We start from the raw sequence: 21,212 nt of genomic DNA, 5'->3' as shown, positions 1-21,212 counted from the left end.
CAGTTACTAGTCTTTTACTGTACATATCATATAATGAAATGGGTCCAATTCACATGTGGTTAAAATTAACTCCAATATTTTATATTTTTCACATGTAATCTGAATTCTTTAATGAATGTCTTATGATCAAAGATGTCTCCTCCATATACACTTCGTTTAATGGAGAATCAGAGGAAATTTGAATAATCAGTTTCACCAGTTCTCTATGATGCCAAAAACCATAATTTACATACATCAATGAAACCAATTAATCAATCATCTGACCCTCTGCTACTCTGTACATTTGTGTCTGCACTCGGAAGAGTAAGTACCTTTTTTTCATCCCAACTATCTGCATTGCCCATCTCTCTAATCTGTTCTAGTTGTTTGATGAGGTCAAGCCTTTCTCGCGCATATGCAGATGGTATCTGTCAGTTTTGATATGGACACATTAATAAAAATAAACATGTCTTTTTTAAAGTATTCCATGGGCAGAGAAGTGATGCATTCCATGTTTCCTACCATTCCAGGGGCATATCTCTGTATTGCTGCAAGAATTGCTGCATGTCCCACAGCTGTGACCTGTGTGGATGCATTTAAATACCATCAGCAAAAGACATTATTCTATTTCCAACTGATCATGTCATACACGTATGGAGCAGAACCAGAAGAACGCCATACTGTTTTTTAAGAAATAAGGACATAACATAACCTCTTTAACTAGGCCTGTGGTCCACTATGCAAGGCACTGGAATATGAGGACCAACGGTGCTTGGGACTATTTTTGTTAGAACTCGAGACACAGGGAGAAGTTGAAGGAAAAAAACAATACAACCATACAAACAACAATCACAACTTTCTTTAACCCCATCACTTCTACTCATGCTACAAGTCAATCAATGGCTGCACAAGTGGGGTTCCGACAAGGACAATGCAAAGGGGGTACACTAGATAAGCAATATCAATTTGTTGACGCCACCCTCGTCATCAACAAATAAAGGTTATCTCTAGCAATAACAGGTGCTTCCCTCACTTCAGAGATCTCTCCATTCTGGATCAACCATTGTGGATATCTTTCAAAAACAAACTACAAGCTATCTGACTTGAGAATCTTACATCTTTAGATGACGATATTCTTTATTCACTTTTTTATTTATTTTTAATGTAGTTACATTTCTGTTGGTTGTTCTCATAGATGAGGTGACATTTTAAGATGTAATATCTTGTTTGGCCTTTTAAGATACATTAGATTGTGCTTTCTTTCTGTTTAGCATCAGAAAGGAGATAAAAATTTGAACCAGAAATTTGTGTGATAAATGCCCCTATATGTGCCCATGAACATTTGTATCGATTATACATATTTACATACATATATGTGCAGTTGAATGCTAGATACATCATACATGCAGAACATTACGTTATTTGGAGTCCTGAATCACTGTTTTTTAAACCAATGTTATTCATTGAATTTGCATCTACCTTAAACCTCCCTGAAGTGGTATGCCTTCAAAGACATTCACGTAGGGTTATGACCTTTCTAACTAGTGATGGAATATCAGAAACATGATGAAGGTCATGGAAGAGTCTTACAGGTAGAAGCATCAGAATTCCAATTGGTATGACAGAAGCCATGTCGGTTAATGTCCTTTTCAAAACCTTATTTTCCCTTTCTGTTAACTCCTCACCAGAAGCACTCCTTTTCAGAAGCGCTGTAGCTGCAGCAACATCTGTTGCAAGTAGCTGTGTTCCCCTCCAAACATCCTGTTTAAATGTAACCAATTTAAATCTTGAACTAGCTGTTAAAATTTATATGGTTATTGGTATGAAAGAAACATATAGTGGCATTCATCAGAACAAAGAAAAGAATGTATTACAGTAGTTGTTTCTTTGATCTTCTCTAAGGATTGGGTGATAATATCTCCCTTAATAGAAGCTTCATTACTTGCACCACTTGATACAGATGACAGTTTGCCCTCATCTTCACCTCCACTGCTCTGAAATGATGTATCCTGGAAGAAACAATGCCAAGATTTCAACTAAAATACATGCTGTGGCTTGAATATACGCCCAAACAGAGAAAAAGTATGCACAAATAAAAGGAGTTAAGAGTTTGCAAGAGGGCTCCTTTCAATGCATTTTGGTCTCTATAAAGCCTATGCTTACAATTTAATAAACACATTTCTCATTTACAGTGGGAAGATTCAAGTGATGAAAGTCTTAGAGAAAAAGTATGCACACATAAAAGGAGTAGGAGTTTCCAAGTGGAATCCTTTTAATGAATTTTGGTCTCTACAATTAACTGAACACGTTTCTCATTTACAGTGGGAAGATTCTAGTGATGAAAGTCTTGCCTGCCCATTTAAATGCTTGCCTGAAGTTTCTTTCACACGCCTTTCAAGATCCATCAATTCCTGCCTCAAAAGCTCAAAACTATCAATCTCTGTAGTTGAAGAAGCTTCTGGAAGGGTAAGAGGTGATGCTACTCCATCTTCCTGGAAGATGATATGAAAGGTTAGATGCAAATATTTTGGGTTTATTATTATGCAAGAACTGTCATGCGTAAGGTGAAGTGATGAATAGTTCATTATACCCCCCCAAACCTGATTGTTATGCGTCATTCTATTTCAAGACAATTAAAATTTAATAAGCTAACATAGAAAAAGACAATTTTTCTTTTTGTTTCTCTCATTCTCTCTTTTGATTTCCTTTCAACTTTTTGTATCGTTTCTGAAATTTGCAAGTTACTATCAAATGTTCCCCTAAACTTCCACAATACCTTGGAAACCCACTCTAGCTTGCTGGCGTCATTGCTTGACCTGTTTTTAAGTTCAAATAATATCATCAAATAATTAGGATACTGTGCCACAAGATTAATATCATTGAAAAACAGATAACAAAGATTTGCAAATGCCTTATTTGTTCTTGCTGTCTATCAGACTGCGAGCTTATCTTTCCTCGCCTGTTTTTCTCCCTTCTCTGTTGCTGAAGTAGTGGGCTCTCTGCCTGTTTGGTGTTCAAACACAAACACAAAAGTGAGGATTCTTCTCCATATATTTTTTCAATGCTCATAAAGACATTGGCAAGAGGTAGAATCATCCAGACACCTGCAACATGGCCTTAGCTTTTTTCCTTAGCGAATCTTCAAGCATCTCCACTTCTTTTTTCAATCGGCGTATTGTTTCAAGATTTGTGCAAGCTGCAGTAAGATATCCTTTTCCTGGACCCTCTTGCTCTGGTAACAAGCATTCTAATCTTCTTAAGGCTTCATCTACATCTTGCAACTCCTGTTCCGTTTAGTTCAATTATAATGATGTTAAAAATATTCCACTGTTGACAAACTATTATACAGCATTCTTCTAAGATATATTCAGCAAAGCAAGGCCATTCAAGGATGTAGCATTTCTATCATTACGCATGACTCTAGTAGGTTTAGGGAATCTCTGAATAAATAAATACTTTTTAAGGTTGTCACAGGGATTTAATAAACAGTATTTACCTTCCAGATTGACAGAGTGGGCACAATGAAGAATAAGAAAAAGAAGAAAACAAAAAAAAGAAAATTACAATTATTGAAGCCAATTTTATTTTTTTTACACTCCCAAGAATTAGGATGTAACCAACCTAATTATAGTCATTGAAGGCAATATTTAATCCTTTTTACTACTATGGGATAGGATGTAGCCAATGTGAATTCTTAACCCTTTGTTAAATAGAGCCAAGAGAAAATCTGAAAAGCATCTAATGTGAGAGCTTATGAAAACAAGTAGGTATATCAACAGACTTACACACTTCATGGGATCAAATCAATAAAAGTAAAAAATATGTACCACATCATGCTATCAAATCAATAAAAGCCAAAAACTCAGACAGCACATTGCCATGGACTTCAGGGACATTGTGGAGAGAAGACGTTATCTAGCGAAAGCCTTGCCAACGAGAATGGACTAACTCATCAAATATCCTTAACTTGCTTATAAATCTTCACTTGTACTTCTTATTGACCCTATGAAATTCTCTATGATACCACATAGACAAATGTCATAAGCCTCTTGGACAAATTATGGCTCACAAGTAGTAATAAAGTCTTCTTGATACTAGTTGTTAAATGCTTCAACAAACTGATAGAAAGAAATAGTTAACTTCTATTAAGTTGTATATTACATATTATTTCAGTAACAAGAAAATTGAGGAGGGTTTCAAAAACCTTGTCAAAAAGTATTAGCTGTTCCATCTTTCCAGCACCATCCAAATCCATATCTTGTTCGTTCATCTTCTCATAAGAGTTGAAGTTTTTCCTGTAGATCTCTGAATCAGGTGAGCTCTTGTTTCTTATCCCAGTACCAGTTCCTATATCCTTAAAGGATGAAGCTTGAAGTGCCATATCCATTGAACTTTTGCTGGCCAAATCAAACTATTTGCAAAAATCAGGATAACACTACTGAAGGTAGTTTTGGCTATCAATATCATCATTAATATATCCTGCTCCCCATGCATCCTTGAAACTAGGTTAGATATTTAGAAAGAAAAAATTCAAACAGAACGCTATACCACTCACTTGGATGTCTTTTGATGGGTTGTATTAGGGTATGATTGATTGCACTCATTCAACCGAGCTTGGCTGGAATAGGGACTTCAAATGTTACAACTTAAAATACAAATCATGAATAGCATTAGACCTATAATATATATCATTTCTACTCCATTCATACAGTCCAGCCATCCACAATTCATGTGCACTTTTATTTTACCTTCTTAACAGGAAAGATAATGCACGGGCACCAGCCGGTTGTTGAACCCAAGTGCCATATTTTAAAAAGTCACTAATCCATTGTGAGCATTGATCTAAACCTAGAATAATAGCTTCCAAATTTGGTGATGATGATTGTTCGTTATGTCCATTACTTGATGTTGAAGCAGGGGCAGGATAGAAAGGTAGCCATTCCATCTCCTCACAGGCAACCTACATGAGCATGTCAAGTGCCTTAAACATCATACTATTCACTGAAATCTCAAATTTTCAGAGGGTGGAAATTTTCAGTTTCAATGATCAGGCAGCAGCCCTGATTGTTGATTATTCATGATATTTAATGTAGAAAAACATTTTTCTTTTGTTACTCCCATTGATGAATTGACATAAATATTTGTGAACTTTGTCAAATCTCCTAAGCAGTGCATTATGGTATTTTCGAGATGTTAATATATCTTTCTTTCTTCTTCTTTTTCTGCCTATACTTTGTAGGACATTAACAGTGTTTAGAATTAGTTTATACCCCTAAGGATGAGAGGTCCAATAATGTTAGTAATAGCTTGCTATTACTGTTACAACTATATAAAGTTTTTTGAGTGACACAGACCAAACTCAGACGTACCTCAATGAAGAGCTCGTAAGTATTAAGGGAAGCAAGCTGAGGATAGAATGAAATGCTACCTCCAATTAGATACCTGGAGTGTAAGTTTTATTATTAAAACAGGGGATTAGCAATTACGTAATCAATTGCATCAACGTGACCCTGAACAGCTTACCGCAGTAAATCTGCAATGGTTTCATCTGAATCACCACAATTATTAGCAATAAGGAATCTTTGAGTTCTCCTTCCTAAGGCAGCAAAAAAGCCAAAAACTGCCAAATCTCTTTCTAGTACCTGACATACACAATTTTAAGTAATTTTAACTGCCAATGAACACTGCATTGAATAGCTGCTTCAGATAACCACAACCACTACAATACACTCAACAATCCAAACAGAATACAGAATCCTGAAATTTATGCTGTACTTTTCCTTTTTTGTATACATACTTCGGTTTCTTTCCTCAAATTTCCAAACTGAAAACACTGCCGTTTTTGGCCTGTAAACCTTATTCCAAATTCTAATCCTGCATTGCTATTTATTTTTAGCTCCATAGAAACTCATAATCTGTATATACCTTTCGGTTGCAGTTTTGTTTGCGAGGAGAAATGGCATCTCGAAATTTTGTTTCTTTTCCATATAGTCTTATAAATAAGAAACAAGCCAATAAATTTCAATGAAGTATTTTCTACATGCATGGGTACGTCTCCATCACTTCTCATTTTCAGGATAACAATTGATGAGGAAATATTTTCCATGCTGCATATCTTGTAAAAATGATGAGCACGCAACACTATTCAAATGAGAGTTGATGAAATGAACGATTATTATTGAGTCAAAGCTAATTGAGAGAGAGAAAGAGGGTTGATAATGAATGTATATTATAGTTAATTGAAAGAGGGAGAGAGAGAGAGAGAGATTCTTGCACATGCTGTCTAATTTAAACCAGTTTAGGTACAAAAAAGGGAGCTCTTCAATACCTACATTTTGAGATGATACTCACAAGGATATTTGGGATTCTCTAGGCAAGATCATGTTGTTTCTCACCTCAGACGGACAGCTGCGTTCATTACTACAGTTCCTCATTTATTTACATACTAGACTATATTTTATACTTAGTTTACAGTCAGCTCAATGATCTTTTCTTTCTGCATGAATAGAAATTATGAGTTTACCATTTCTTGGTCTCCTATGACATTTTGGCATCTAAAGAGATGTTAATACACCTTTTATTTCTTTCTTGTTTTAACTTCAGTTTTCCGAGACAATAATGTTTCAATTTTGTGGTCGGAAAGATTGGATTATTCGAAGGCAAGAAACATTCAAAAGTTTTTTTTCCCGATATAAGTTTGCCATGTGAAAGTCAAGTTGTACCTTCTATCAAGTATTTAGATGTGTGCCTGCTTTAAGACCACAAAGTCATGTAACAAGGTGAATAAAACATACCTCAATGCTATCATAAGCTGTCAGCTTTGTTCTTATGTGTTCCCTAACTATAGCACCCCGTAGAAGCTTCTGTACAATGTCAACCCAAAATGTTCTTTCTTCCCCTCCTTCACCAGAATATTGGCATCTCACAGCTCGTGGACCAAAGTAACCAAGAAACTGATTCCGGAGACCCACACTGGATGCAAAGTTGTAAACTTGGTCGATGGCCAGAAAATCCACAAGCATATCCATTAATCGGCCTATCTCGTCCATTAAAGTTGAGAAAAAGGGAGCACAGGAGAGCTTTGCTGATCCAAGTTTTACTATTGCAGCTGCACTGCTGATTGCCAGGGTCATAAGACTCACATCACTTGCAATGCTAGGGCACACAGATGCACCCTCCCAGCCTCTATTAGGAAAAACAAAATGGTGCCATAAATCAAACTTTGAAATATATATGCAGAATTGTTTGATCACTTTGTCACTACTATAAGAGACATACACTGAAGTAACAGTTGTGAATCTTGGATCACGTTCCAGCAAGTCCACAAAACTTGCCACTGCAAGAGGATGCTGTTCAGACCAGAAATAGGCATCTACATTGGTGTTTCTAGCTGAAAACTGCTGATTAATAGACTCCTGAAGTGGGTTAAGTTGCCGAGAAATGCTGCATACAAATCAAATTTCAGAAGAACAGAAATAACAATTGAGTTTGGTAAAAGAAAAGACATAAATACGGTCAATCACAGGCAACACGAAAGATTACCAAGTATACAATGCTCAAAGATTTCAATGAGTATAGAGTTACCTTCTCTGTACAAAAACATGGGTATCTCTATCCCCTCCATGACCTCTCGATGCAATTTCAAGGACAGCTTGTAACAAGGAATGGACGGCTGCCTATACAGATATATCATTGAGAAAGTAAGAGTGGATATTGAAAAATATTTCATTATAAAACATAGCCTTTCAACTTGCCTGATAAGAAACAGGCTTTATCCAAGAAATTTGATCGACTCCTAGCCATGACTTTGAAAACCAACCATTTTTTCTTAGTGACTCATGTTGTTCCGCAGCTAATTGGAACTTCCTCGCTGCTTCATGTAAAGCTTGGGTATAATCAACTCCGGCTTCACTAAGCTGAAAAGATGCATTAAGCTTTGATCTTGTCTCTTCTAGCTCTATTTCTACATAAGCGCTTGTATCACTATTGGAAGAGACACCATTGCCATCATCTGAGCTTGCAAATGTAAAAAACCTTCGAGCACGATTCCCCTGCTGATGATAGTGTTCTCTGTAGATAACCCAGCAGAGCTTATGAAGAACCAGACCATGGGATTGAGAGTTCCGCAAAACCTTGCGAATTGGGTAGATGGAGAAAGAGAGAGGGTGGATGGAAGAGCTGCAACACAAGAAGGAAAAATTAATAAATGTGAGGACCCATTAACCAAGGACATTAATTTACATTTAGCTAATCTAATGCTCCAAAAAGAACATGCAATATACCAAAGACTGAAAAAAAATTGAAATGGCACCTCCAACAACTCATTGAACATCAAATAGAAAGACGGCAATGCCATCCAGGGATACATTTAATTAATATTCAAATACCAAATACAAAACACACAATGAACAGGAAAAAGATGTTCAAGCTTCCAAGAACACTAAATCACCATGTCGTTTACTAAAGGATCGACAATTAAACTGCCTGGCCTCAATACATAATATATACATAAAGTAACGAAAGCAAATCAAAAACATGGAAAAATCTGATGCTTCCGAAGAACCCATTATAGGCCATACAGATAATATTTTTTTAAATATTTAAAAATGAAGATTTGAAGAACTTATTAAGCAATACATACCGTCGCTATCATTGAAAAAATGGATAGAAAATAGAATAATAGAAATTTGAAGCTTATAAAGAGCCTACCAATTACAGCTAGCACCAAAGCCAAAATCAAGCAGAAAACATGGAAACGGAAATGCTTCAAAAATAAAAAATTTGAAACTTCCAAACAGCCTTCCAATTACAGGTAGCACAGGGGAAAATCTAACTGGAAACATTGAAAACGAAATGCTTCAAAAGGCACATTGTCACAAATAATATAGCAATCAAGAAAGGAACATGGAAAATGAATAATGCTTTCAAAGAACCAAGTGTAGTTATTTTTCAAACTATCAAAATAAACATAGAAAACGGATGCTTCCAGAAAATCCAGCGTTGCTTGTACTCAATAACCAAGAAAGAAAGAAAAAATGACGCCTCAAAATGACCCATCATAGTTAATATTTCAAAAAAAGAGAAAACGCTAAAAAACCAATATAGCTATAACAAAATATGAAGATAATAAACCAGAGAAGAATCTATGTTCACTAACGAATCATTCTGGCAAATAAAAAAACTAAGATAAAAACGAGAGGAAAATTCGAGGTCTCCCAAGGACCCATTATAGCTAATACTAAAATATAAAAATAGAGTTTTTCCAAAGGATCCATGATAGCTAATACGTAAAAAAAATTAAGTAACAAAGAAAAAAATCAATATCTCCAAAGGACCTATTATGGCTGATACTCAAAAAATAATAGTAGAAATAAGAAATTAAACCGGACAGAAAACGGAAGAAATAAAGTAGAATTACTCACCTATGTCTCAAGTCAGCGAAGCTCAATGGAGGAGTAATTGTTGGCATCTTGTACCTATGAGTACAATTATGTATATGTATGAGAGCGAGGGAGGGAGAAAAGGAATGAGGGGTTTCTTTGCTTTCTTTCTGTTAGGGTTTCTTCATAGCTATTTTCTGTGTAAAGAAGAGGACGAAGACGTTGATGATGAGCTTTCTGCTTTGTCGCAGAAACTGATGGCAATCGCTCTACCACAAATTTGTGTGTATATTGTTTTGTTTGTTCTCCTTGTATTTTTAGGTCTTTCTATCCATCTCTACAAAATTAATTTGCAAATTAATATTTATAAATTTGGGATATTTTTATAAGGAAATTAGACTTTTTTTTTACTTTCATACTCAAATCACATGACATTAAGATTAGGCACATCGTTAAGAAACTTAATGGTGTTTTTTTATGTCTCCTAACCACATAAAATTTAAGATCGCGTGTGTAATTAGGAACGTTGATCAGTGAATACATGCACTCCGAGTTGTTCTTGATTGAATGAATATTAACATTATGTACGTAATTAAGAAAGTCGTTAAGGGAATACACATGTTTATATTGTTCCTAATTGCATGTAGAAAATAAGATTAGGCGTGTAACTAATAAAGATTATATGTGAATACACGTGTTTTGTTTGCTCCTAATCAAATGAAGATTAATATTGCGCACATAATTAAGAAAGTTGATGCATGAATACACTTGCTCATATCATCTAATTCAAGGGCATAACGAATCATGAGTAAGGCTAATGAGTTAACTTATTTTGCCTAAGGATATTGACTTGTCAAGCTCCTAATTGAGGAGGTCCTATATAGTAGTAGACAATGAAACTTGTCATTCTTCAACCATAGTGTTCCCACTTTCTATTAAGTTATAACAACGAACACATTCCAAACTTCAGTTTTCATAAACTAGTGAAAGTTGCTTTTGTATTTAAGAGCACTTGGTGATTAAATATAACCTAATTTATTATTGCATATAGGTGTTCCGATGTTTTTTTGAAAAGCAACTTAGCAAGGGTGTTAAGGTGAATACCCACAAAGTTATTTGTAAACAGATTTGATGGAACGTTTGTTGTGGATCTCAGATTCATTGGATCTAAGTCATGATTTTATTTTTGAAGTATTCAATAAGCGAGTTTGCTATGTCACACCTTGAGAGTAGCCAACTCGAAAGGCATACACTTTCGCCATTAAGTTCCTAAATTTCCAAGGAATGTATGTCCATAGTCTTCCATTCGTTAATTAAGAACAGGAGGGGACTTTGATGAACATTTTCGAACAATATACGAATATTGTGGGACTTACTTCACAGCCTTCCAATGTAGTGTAAGTAATAATACATAAACGTTGGCAACTTTGCCGACTGACTAGACTACCTTTAGAACCGGATGGGCTTCCAATTGGATATGTGTTACGTGTGTCTCCACTACCGTTCTTCAGTCTAGGAACACTCATCAATCGAGTCTTAATTGTGCATACATTTCGATCGAGTATAGGAGAGCTCGAGGGTAGCGATGAATTATGGTATTTTCGAGATGTTAATATATCTTTCTTTCTTCTTCTTTTTCTGGAATTCGAGATCCATCCAGGGGTATTCCTGGAATTTCATATACATATACATACATATGTATATATATATATGCTTCCGAACCTTAGAATAGCTGAGAGCTTCAAGCTCCATGGCTACTGCGACGAGCTCTGCATGTATCCATCGTCTTTGTCGCCTCTGCGAGCCTTCTTCTTCACCATGGCCTCAATTGAGAAGATGGGCCACGACTCATACCTCCCAAAGTACCTCATCCATGGCCTCCTCACACAGAAAGAAACCACTAGAGAAGCTGGAGATTGTCACAGAAGAACCCATCTCTGAGTTAAAGAAGAAAATCAACAACAAAGAAGAACTATCTTCTCTTAAAGGTATGTACCACGTTCATACCTCTTCATAGCAAGAGAATCGTATTTTTGAATTATTTAAAGAAGAAGCAATGTCAGTTTTTAAATTTTTTTTCTCTAAAAAGGTATTTGTTCATACCTCCTAGCTTAGTGCACAATTTTTTAGTGAAATATTTTTGGGTTATTTTGTTCTTCTCTATAAAGGAATGTTCATACCACCAAGTGCAATTCTTTGCGAAGATTTGAGTTCTTTGAAGAAGCTTCCAGGATCAAATATATTCCTTGGTCCACACGAGAGTTCAGATTTTCGTGTTCACACTTGTGTGATGGCTAAGGAGAGTTCTCGCGCTGCCCATTGCCCCAATGATGGCCTTCCAGAGTTTGCACTAGTTGGTCGGTCGAATGTTGGAAAGTCTTCCCTCATCAATGCCCTCTCACAACAAAAGGAAATCGCTGAAACATCAAAAAAACCAGGTTTTTTTTCTTTCTTTATAGGCTGCCTTGGGGATATTTGTTTGCTTAATAGATGTTTTGCTTAACAAATCACTTGTGTATGTTGCTTGATGTAGTGATGCTTAACAATTTGTCCTTATGTTTGGGTAAAACATGTCAAAAACTTGGGTTAATTTAGCAAATTTTTTCTGTATTCGTTCCATAATTTCAAATGCTGGGAAGTTTTCTCTTATCAAGTTGCCTTGTGTTTTGTGTTTGCCATAGAATATGAATCCTCAATCAATAAAATACCAATTTCTAAATGTGAACTTGCAAGTCAGAAATATTCATAAACGAAACAAACTTGAAAAGAAATATATAAAAGTTATGCTAAAATTCTTGTGAAAAACAAAGGGAATTGGTAGAAATATCAAAGAAAAACCAGATATACTCGTAGTTTTTTGCAAGCATTCTTTTGCTATAGTAAAATGTGCCCTCATTTGATAAAACGCATTTTGAATATTTGAACATGAACTTGAACTTACCTGGTTGGGATGTTTATAAAGGTTCAAAAATTGCCTGGATACCCCTATCTAGTAGTAAATGTTGTACCACTAAAATACCTAACCAAGTAAGTTGGGGGTGTTTTTGTTGATTTTCCTTTTCTATAAAGAGTTGAAAATAGCACAGTTTTGAGGCTTCTGGAATAGTTGCTAAGGTATGACCTCAGACATGATCTTGATAGTGCATAGTTCATGTTTTGGTATAATTCAGCTGTGTTTCGTCATGTATGTATGTATGCATGCATGCATGTATTATTACTGCCGACTTCAGCATTTCAAAAGTACACATCTTGTAGCGATGATATTTACAGGCTCTACGTAATGGTGGTTTGAAAATGTTTGTGCTTTACAGGGAAAACACAAGTAATCACACATTATTTAATCAATAAAACTTGGTATCTCGTTGATCTTCCTGGATATGGGTAAGTCTCTAACAACAGATATTTTTTGCTTTTGAAACGTTTACAATATATTGTTGAAAGAAGAGGCATATATGTAAGGTAATATTTTATGAAGGATCAGGTACTATTGATAATCAAATGATCTAGGCTTATGTTCGTTGTTCATATGATTCTCTCACGAGTTTGCAACATCATTATTGCGCAGGACATACATTTTGCAACTATCATTTTCAAGATAGATTTTGCAATATGCTTACACATATCATAACTTTTTCAGCATTATCATATTCACAATATATTTTTGCAATACCATTTTTGTGATATATCCTTGCATTACCATTCTTGTTCCATATATTTTGGCAATATCATTCTGATTCGATATATATTTCTTTCCTAAATATTTATGTCTAGATTTGCCAACGTACCAACTGATGTCCGGAGCACATGGAATAATTTCACAAAAGGTTACTTCCTTCGTTCGGATAGTCTTGTTAGTGTTCTCTTGCTTATTGATGCAAGCATTCCTCCACAACAGATTGACCTTGATTGTGCTGATTGGCTTGGTCGAAATAAGGTAATAGTAATGAGCAGAAAATATGAACTTTTGCAGTGTTCTGTTTCTTAAACAAGAAAAAATACTGGATACGCTTTTTGCTGAAATACTAATATATTCTGATTATGTATTTTTTGCTTCTTAAAATCTATGAGAAAACTTGACCTTTTCTTTTTCTTTTTGCAACAGGTTCCTTTAACAATTGTCTTTACTAAATGTGATAAAACAAAGAAAAAGACAGCACTAGAAGAGAATATCCGAGATTTCTTGCGATTATTAAAGAAATCATATGATCAAATGCCACCTTGGATCATGACTAGTTGTGTTACGAATCAGGGGAGAAATGAGTTGTTGATGCATATACAACAACTGAAGAACTACTGGAGCAGCTAATGCAACCTTGAAAAGGCTTGCGTTGTATCTATATGCTATTTTCCTTTGAATATGTTCAGGAAACTTGTCTACTAATCTGAGGAGTTTTGTTTTCATTATGGAAAAGGTGTAAAATATTGTGAAAGAAATGCCCGAAATGTATAGGGATTTACTCTAGCCTTAATATGTTTCATTTCACATGTTATTCCTCTTTTAAAATATTTAACACAAATTCAGAAGTTATTCTGACATATTTCAAAAACACTAATAGTGATGCATTACATAAAAGCATCTGCGACCATGAAGTTCACATCAAGGAGTTTCTCTATAGCAAATCAACAATATACACTAAAACTAGTAGATAACAATATTAGATCATTTGTATATACTCAACATACATCACCATCTTATATTTTAGTTGTAATTGACTTCATTGAGACAACCTATTTTCACTTGATGTATTTGGTGAAATTGTACATCAATCATTTTATTCTCTAAAGTAACTTTTGAATTTGAGGCGTTCCTCTTTGTTTTGCTTTTTGGTATTGGACACACTGAAGTGCTGTCTTGCGTGTAGCATCATTTACTAATATTGAATTTAGTAATTGGTATTAAATGGTAGTAATAACGGATTATTGTGTTGTGCAGGCCTTCATCTTAAATCCTGACCTTTGAGAGCAGATCAATGTTACTGGTGTATATTTTCTTAAATGTGCTACTCTAGAAAATTGCAAGTAACAAGCTTGAGAAAGAAAATGGCAAGCATTAAAAGAATATGATGTGATTGTAGCATACCCTTGTAGTAAATAGCAAAACATTATGCAGACCCAATGATAAGATTTGTAGTAGCACAAATAATTTGTACTTTTGCCCAATGAAGATTTTTGTAATTTAGGTAAGCAAATGGTGGTTACCAATTAAAAAAGTTGTTAGTCTTAGTGACTGCCTCACAATCTAGCAATTGTGTGCTATAAGAAAGGATTTCCCCCCTCACTCACAAGGATAAGAGTTATTAATCCTTATGCAAATATGAAACTCAAGTAAAACCAGGAAATTAATCTCTATTTCTTCACTACATCCCAAATACAAGATGGAACAAGTGCAAGATGTCAACGCCACGAAAGAGATCAGGGAACGCCATAAAATATTGCATGTACTTAGCAACACTCTTGGTTATTTTCTCTCTCAAGCTTAGTCACAAATGTATATATATGTTTCTCTTTTTACAATTAAGGATTCCACTAGATCATTCATAATTTAGACCAAACCACTCGGAGAAACATAACCTTTTGTAGCATATGGCAATTATGAGAACTCAACACCATCATAAGGGTCCCCAAAGATATTTACATCCTCTTGGAGGTTTAGTATTTCTAATGATGTCTTTGCAATTTGAAAATTGTGGAAACATGCAAAGTTTGTTTGTTTCAAACAAGATTAGAGAGTGTCTAATTATATTTGTGCATCATTATGGTGCTCCTCAATTTCTCATTATTTGGTAGAGACTCTACATTGGGACATATATTGCATGTTCTGTTGGTCACAACAATTGGAAAGGAGAAGAATGATACTAGCACATGGTGAAGTTTCCTATAACACCAATTACAATGCTCTTTGAAAGTTCATTGAAAACATATGTTGCACAGTTTATAGGTTTTTGGGCTATTTTTTTTTATCCATTAAGTGTTTTTGTAATTTAATGGTTTAATTAATGTTTTTCATTGGTTTAATTCAGTTAACTTAATTGTTTATTTAATCTAATGGCTCAATTAATCTTATTTATTTATTTTAACATAAATGCTTATTTAATTTTGTGTATTTTTATTTAATTAATTTTTAATTAGCTTAGCTTAAATGTGATTAGGTTTAAACTTTTTATTAAATGGTTCGGTTTGGTTTTAACTTTTCCCTAAACGGTTTTGGTTTAAATGGTTTAGTTTACCTGTTTATTTAAATGGTTTGGTTTAAATGTTCGAATGTTCATAAACGGTTTGGTTTGGTTTCAAGGCACCGAACCCGAACCGAACCAGGCCCATTGCTAACTTCAACATCATTTCAGCATCCCATATCATACTATTTGTCAAGCTGTAGTGTAATGCCTTCACTATTAATTTGTCACCCACATCTTTGAGCATAGAGATGATTTGCTCAACATGTCAAGTAATAGACAAGTGTACATTTGACAAAAGTGATGAGAAGAAGATAAAAACTTCTGTAGAACCCACAAAGGTTTCCTTCGTAACGATAAGGTGGAACTCAAAAAGTTGTTGGAGAAACAAATAGTGATCACAATAAATGACCATGGCACTTTCTAACGTGCATGAAAGATCATTTACCAACTATAGCAAGCTTAGCTGCTAAAAGGAAGCATGGTTAACAAAACATTGCAGCAATATCTTTGATATGATGGGAAATTTTTATATCAGGAAGAGAAGCATATGGTCCACTTCATATACATCTGAAGGAAATTCGGATAGATACTCCATACAACACTGAGAAGATATTCAACTACATATATTCTCCACACAAAACTGATGTATTTCATGATCATCATAATGATTCCAACACAGCACAAGAAAGAAAACACCGACCACCAATGGAGAGGTCTTCCACAACTTCCCACCCAGTATTCTCTCTGTAGCACTCTACCTGCTTTGGCAAGCAAGTTATGGTGTATCATGAGTAAATTGCAGTTTGAAATCTTGTTTAAGATTAAAGCATATCTATCTATCTATCTACTTAGTTACATTTGCTTACAGTATCAACATATGGTCCACCGTTTAAGCCTCCAAACACATAGATACAGTCATCAACTCTTGCTGCAGCTCCATAAGCTCTTCCATTGTGCATTCCAGTTTCCTGTCACAAGAATCACAAGCCCAACTTAATAAATCTTATTGAAAAATGACTACGATAGGTTTTTTTTTTCTTCTGTGATGTTATTATCAGGGTAGGGAGGGGGATATAAGAAGATTGATAGATTATATTACAGTCTCTAAAGAGGCCAGTTTTGCCTATGAGACTGAAAATGTTACAATCGTGATGTGATATGATGTCCATACATAGACATCATACAAAAAGAAATGATCTATGAACTCCTATTCTAATCCCCTTTGCTGGAGTTAGGTGAATGCACATACTAAGAGTTGTTAAATTTGCAATAAGATGCCCCATGCATCTAGCACCCGATCAAGAAACAAGAAAACATCAACTTAGACATGTTGGGAAATTTAAGCAAGTCTTCTTCATATGTTATGCATCACAGAATCTACTATGGCCATTGATAAATCATGGTGGAACACTAACGAGTTACACGAATAATATGTTGAAGTATCACACTTATATTTACCATTTCCAGCCAAACAGATTCTCCTTACCATTTCCAACCATGCATTTGTACGAGGTTCATACATCTCAACACTGCTCAAGAACTCTGAACCATCATAGCCACCGATTGCATAACTGTGAAGAAAAAGCACATCCAGATGACAGACAGCATGAGCAAAAACACAGACTCTAATGGGTTGTGAGAAGTTGAATATGTTTACAAATAAAGAAACGTACATCTTGCCACCTAGTGTTGTTGCAGACAGACTACCTCTTTTTTTGTTCATTGGAGCAACTGCTGTCCATAAAGCTTCACGGGGATCAAATCTCTCAACAGACCTGAACAATTTTACACGATATTAATAATATTTTTGTCAAATTTTAAAGTTAAAAACACAACAAAAAAGGAAATAAATAAAGAAAATCCATCATATACTAATAGGCTCAACAAAAAAAGATTGAATGCTGGTCATGCAATTCAATGCAATAGTTTTTCATGAAATGAAATCAACCACCCCATATAACTTTCAAAGCCAAGATCGCATTGCATTTCCTGTGAATTCTCTATATTTGCCTACCAAATTTAAGAACAAAATCTCTCATCCAAGACCCACAATCCTCAGGCAGTTGTTGGCAGTTCCGCCAATTTTCTTGTTAGAAAAGAGTGGTATGCTATCCCAACATGATCTAGTTTTCTTATTTAGCATACCTAACCTTATTTCCAATTACAATGAACTTACGCCAGATACTTTTGATCATTGTAACCACCAATTGCATACAGCACTCCATCTAACTCTGCTGCTGCAACGCAAAAACGCTTCAAGAAAAGGAAGAAGTATTAGCTATATAAACCAGATTTTAATTGAGGAAAAGATTACTTTTCTTTATGAAATCGAACATAGGAAAAGCACAATCGAAACAGATGCAAATCCTTTTCAACTTTGGGCATGTTTAGATGGGGTCAATCCAAGCTCTATTTGAATGGGGGTAGTGCATTTATGTTTATGCCACGGGACTCGAACCACTGTTGCATTTGAGCATACCACGAGCATACCAACAATGAATATCTCTATGTTTAGCATTTTGTTTTGATGACATAATTACCAACCTTGAGTACCTTTGTTTGGGGAGCTCCCAAAGCCATTGGATACATGTCACTGATTGGAATAATGCCTCAATGATTATAGGGGCTGCCCCTGGATTATATCATGGGGCGCTGAGGCTTTGCTCCTTATCATGCATGCAACCATTGAGACTAAAGGTCTCTCTAACTCTTTCTAGTTATTTGCGTTATTAAAACTCGAGCCCCATGTTTCTACTCCATTTAGAAGAGTTGGTGGGACAAGTGTATAAAATAGCCACAATTTAGTTCATGGCTCTAGGAACTGTGAATGTGCACATTATCTTTCGAGAGCACCAAGGCCTGCATATCCACAAGAAAGTCGGGCACAAGCAGCCTCTTGTAAGGAGAACCTAGGGCCTGTAAATGTTACTCTTAGGCATGTGTAGGAGTGTGTGTATGTCACCTTTTCCTCTCCTAAGAAGAATATGATTCAGACCTTGTTACCCATGCTTGAGTGGTGTTAAAAAACAATCAATTTAGTTTTATCCATGTTTATTGACAAACCTTTGTCCATACAAAATACTTCTATCTAGTGCAGCGATTCCCCATTGCATATCTATAGGGACACCAAGGGCTTCTAGCCGTTGCATAAGCTGAGCATGCAGCAGTGTCAAAGGCTTTTAGGAAATCCACAAAGTAGCAATAAATCCTCTTGTTATGGGCTCTGCCTTCCTCAATAAGGGCTTGGAAGTTCAATATGTGATCCAAAGAGAGTGGGTTATAGTGAGCATTCTTGTTTTACTCCAATTGTGCTAGTCACAGCCTTGGACAACCCATTGGAAGAACACATATTTCTTGACTCGGATTCATACAGTGCATAGATTCCAAGGGCTTCCTGCCACGCATGAGCTGAACGTGTTATACAAAGAGGAAAAAGATATAACCTAGCTTTGATGCATAGAGGAAAATGGCTGAGATGCAGAGAATACATTGAAGAAAGAAAGATATATTAACGTCTTTTAAGAGGCCAAAATGGCCTATAAAGCCAAAATGGAGATTACATCTGACGTGTTGTCTCATCTTTGAGAACAACAAATCACAATAAAATAAATATTACTAAGTAAATATAGAAGTAAATAAGATAAAAAGAGACTAAAGAATCTGGTTTTCGGCTCATATATTATAACTTTTGTCTACGAAAGATCTCTAGCATACGTTAATCCAGAATGGAGAGGTCTCTGAAGCAAGGGAAGCACCTGCAATGGTGAGAGAGAGAATATAAACATACGAGAACCTTTAATTATCTGTGGTCTATTAGACTGATTTTAGGGTTGGTTACAATTTGTAAAAGCCCGAGATCACAATGGAATGGTAGCTGAAAACTATCTATGCCCATGACATGTTGGTCCTGTGTGATGTTATCTAAACTAGGTTGTAGTGATCTTCAAGAGTGGGGATCTCATGGTACATCATTACTATAGAAGAACCATGATAGGCTAATACTTCTCCAAACTGTATGTTGGATGTCGTTTGACTGCAGAAGTTTCAGTTCTTCTAAGTTCAAAATGTTGAGGTTAGCAAAGAAAATTTTCTCATACCTCAAGTTATATTTATTTATTGTTTGTTATTGTGAAAGATGAGACAACATTTTAAGATGTAATTTTGGCCTCTTCAAAGATGATACATTTGTTTCTTTCTTCTCTCTTTTGTTGTAATTTGTTCATAGGTTCGTGTTTTAGTTTAGGTTGACAATAACTCTAATGAATAATTTACTTGTGAGAAATCAGCTATTAATGTTGAAGTCCTGGACTTGAGAAGCTGATCAAATAGAAACATTATGAAGTGCAACCGAGTTCTTGTGTTCCATAATCTGGAAGCATAGTGCTGCCTTCTGAATTTATTGAATTTTTTAGTATAACACTCTTTTAAAACAATCCAGATAGGCAATGCATTGTGGACGCACTTTTAATCAAAGAATGGATCCATATCCAACAGCATGAAAAACTAATAACTTTTTAAGATAACATACCTTATTCAACATTGATGTGGAACTGATCCACATGCCAAGATGTGGATCATAGCATTCAACGTCAGAAAAGTGAAGCTGTCCATTTCCACCACCAACTGCAAATATTCTATCACCAATCGTTGCACCAGCCAAACTGCCCCTCTTAAGGTTCATTGGAGGACAATCGCTCCATATATCTTCTACACTATCATACACTTCAACTGGCAGGAAAGATTGTCTAAATCTTTTCATCTTCATATGAAATAATCATAAGGCTTAAAAATCTAAAATGGAAAAAAGTACCTGTTTCATACCACAACTTCCCATTCCCTCCACCAAAAATATAAACTTGCCCCATCAACACACTAGAGGCAGCATAAGATCGAGGTGTCAGCATGGAAGCCACTGGATAATACTCATGTCTGGCTGGAGAAAGAACGTCCACAGATGCCAACCATGAATGGCCATCGTGGCCACCAAGAATGTATACTCGCTGAACTGGTACTTGGGTTTCCTCTCTAAATGTATTTACATCAACACCTGCATCAGGTACTAGGTGATCGCATTGCATGGAAGTTTCCAATTGCTTTGAAAGTTTGCTCACCTCCAGCTTTAACAACTCCAATTCTGATGCCATCTGGACCTGGAGAAAAACAAATTTTCATGGCATTTGGGGATAAGCCTTAATTAGATCAGAATACTCTAGGACTACAAATTTTTCAGGGAAAGAAAAATTAATGTTTTTAAGGGGCAAAAATGACCTATCAGACCGAATGAGATAGATTTTGTATCATCCTCAGAGGTCAAATATGACCTATGAGACCAGAAGTGATACATTTTCATGTATGGAGTTTGGTGACTCTCTACATTTGAAAATATTACTAATGAATGCTGCAACTGATAGTGTACATTGTGATCATGTGAGAAATGTATCAAGGGATTGGATCAGATTGACAATCTGTGGAGAGCAAACAAGAATATGGTCAAAGGCAGAGCATTGTAACAAAGCGTAACAAATATGGGTTGATTCAGTTTATCTATACTCAAAAAATAAAATGCCTATGTGTCCTAAAGATCAAACATAATGACCTTAATGAAGGAAGAGGTTTTACAATTGGAACTGATCCATTTTTTAGATGATTTTACAATCCTGTACTGGTGGTGAGGGAT

General features: G+C 35.5%; 3 protein-coding genes across 3 annotated transcripts; 1 reads left to right on the top strand and 2 right to left on the bottom strand.

Annotated features, from left to right (window-relative positions):
* Positions 1 to 58: 58 nt before the first annotated feature.
* LOC147847995 (uncharacterized) lies at positions 59 to 9,660 on the bottom strand. Its single transcript, XM_087338692.1, has 17 exons — positions 9,402 to 9,660; positions 7,730 to 8,157; positions 7,564 to 7,651; positions 7,258 to 7,422; positions 6,774 to 7,164; positions 5,503 to 5,621; positions 5,349 to 5,421; positions 4,728 to 4,939; positions 4,535 to 4,597; positions 4,184 to 4,376; positions 3,084 to 3,263; positions 2,827 to 2,982; positions 2,331 to 2,471; positions 1,854 to 1,988; positions 1,570 to 1,740; positions 502 to 561; positions 59 to 407 (listed from the first exon to the last, which is right to left on the bottom strand). Exons 1-17 carry the CDS (start codon positions 9,446 to 9,448, stop codon positions 252 to 254), a joined length of 2,778 nt encoding a protein of 925 aa, XP_087194818.1. The 5' UTR covers positions 9,449 to 9,660; the 3' UTR covers positions 59 to 251.
* Positions 9,661 to 11,080: 1,420 nt separating this feature from the next.
* On the top strand, positions 11,081 to 13,863 carry LOC147847994 (GTP-binding protein At2g22870-like). The gene is made up of 5 exons (XM_087338694.1): positions 11,081 to 11,347; positions 11,528 to 11,797; positions 12,671 to 12,740; positions 13,131 to 13,293; positions 13,462 to 13,863. The coding sequence occupies exons 1-5, from the start codon at positions 11,110 to 11,112 to the stop codon at positions 13,663 to 13,665; spliced, it is 945 nt and encodes a 314-aa protein (XP_087194820.1). The 5' UTR covers positions 11,081 to 11,109; the 3' UTR covers positions 13,666 to 13,863.
* A 2,019-nt stretch (positions 13,864 to 15,882) lies between these two features.
* LOC147847993 (uncharacterized) lies at positions 15,883 to 20,685 on the bottom strand (the record flags this gene model as incomplete). Its single annotated transcript, XM_087338691.1, has 7 exons — positions 15,883 to 16,293; positions 16,402 to 16,503; positions 17,022 to 17,106; positions 17,209 to 17,310; positions 17,712 to 17,788; positions 20,064 to 20,263; positions 20,346 to 20,685. Coding segments are annotated over 7 exons (1,005 nt in total), but the record flags the coding sequence as incomplete, so codon positions are not given.
* Positions 20,686 to 21,212: the final 527 nt, after the last annotated feature.

This window comes from Azolla caroliniana, unplaced genomic scaffold (genome assembly GCF_043228905.1).
Source record: "Azolla caroliniana isolate FFs.n. ecotype wild unplaced genomic scaffold, voAzoCaro1.0.p SCAF_540, whole genome shotgun sequence".
NCBI classification, from domain to species: Eukaryota; Viridiplantae; Streptophyta; class Polypodiopsida; order Salviniales; family Salviniaceae; genus Azolla; species Azolla caroliniana.
The sequence above is the reverse complement of the archived record's forward strand: the minus strand, read 5'-3'. Positions and strand labels throughout refer to the sequence as shown.

Excerpts from the sequence above, each read along its gene's own strand:
- LOC147847995 (XM_087338692.1), bottom strand. The coding sequence starts at position 9,448 with ATGCCAACAATTACTCCTCCATTGAGCTTCGCTGACTTGAGACATAG. Across the intron at positions 4,598-4,727 it reads TTATCTTTCCTGTTAAGAAG|CCAAGCTCGGTTGAATGAGT; the intron begins GTAAAATAAAAG and ends TCCCTATTCCAG. Across the intron at positions 562-1,569 it reads GAATTCTGATGCTTCTACCT|GTCACAGCTGTGGGACATGC; the intron begins GTAAGACTCTTC and ends GCATCCACACAG.
- LOC147847994 (XM_087338694.1), top strand. The coding sequence starts at position 11,110 with ATGGCTACTGCGACGAGCTCTGCATGTATCCATCGTCTTTGTCGCCTC. Across the intron at positions 12,741-13,130 it reads GTTGATCTTCCTGGATATGG|ATTTGCCAACGTACCAACTG; the intron begins GTAAGTCTCTAA and ends ATTTATGTCTAG. Across the intron at positions 13,294-13,461 it reads ATTGGCTTGGTCGAAATAAG|GTTCCTTTAACAATTGTCTT; the intron begins GTAATAGTAATG and ends TTTTTGCAACAG.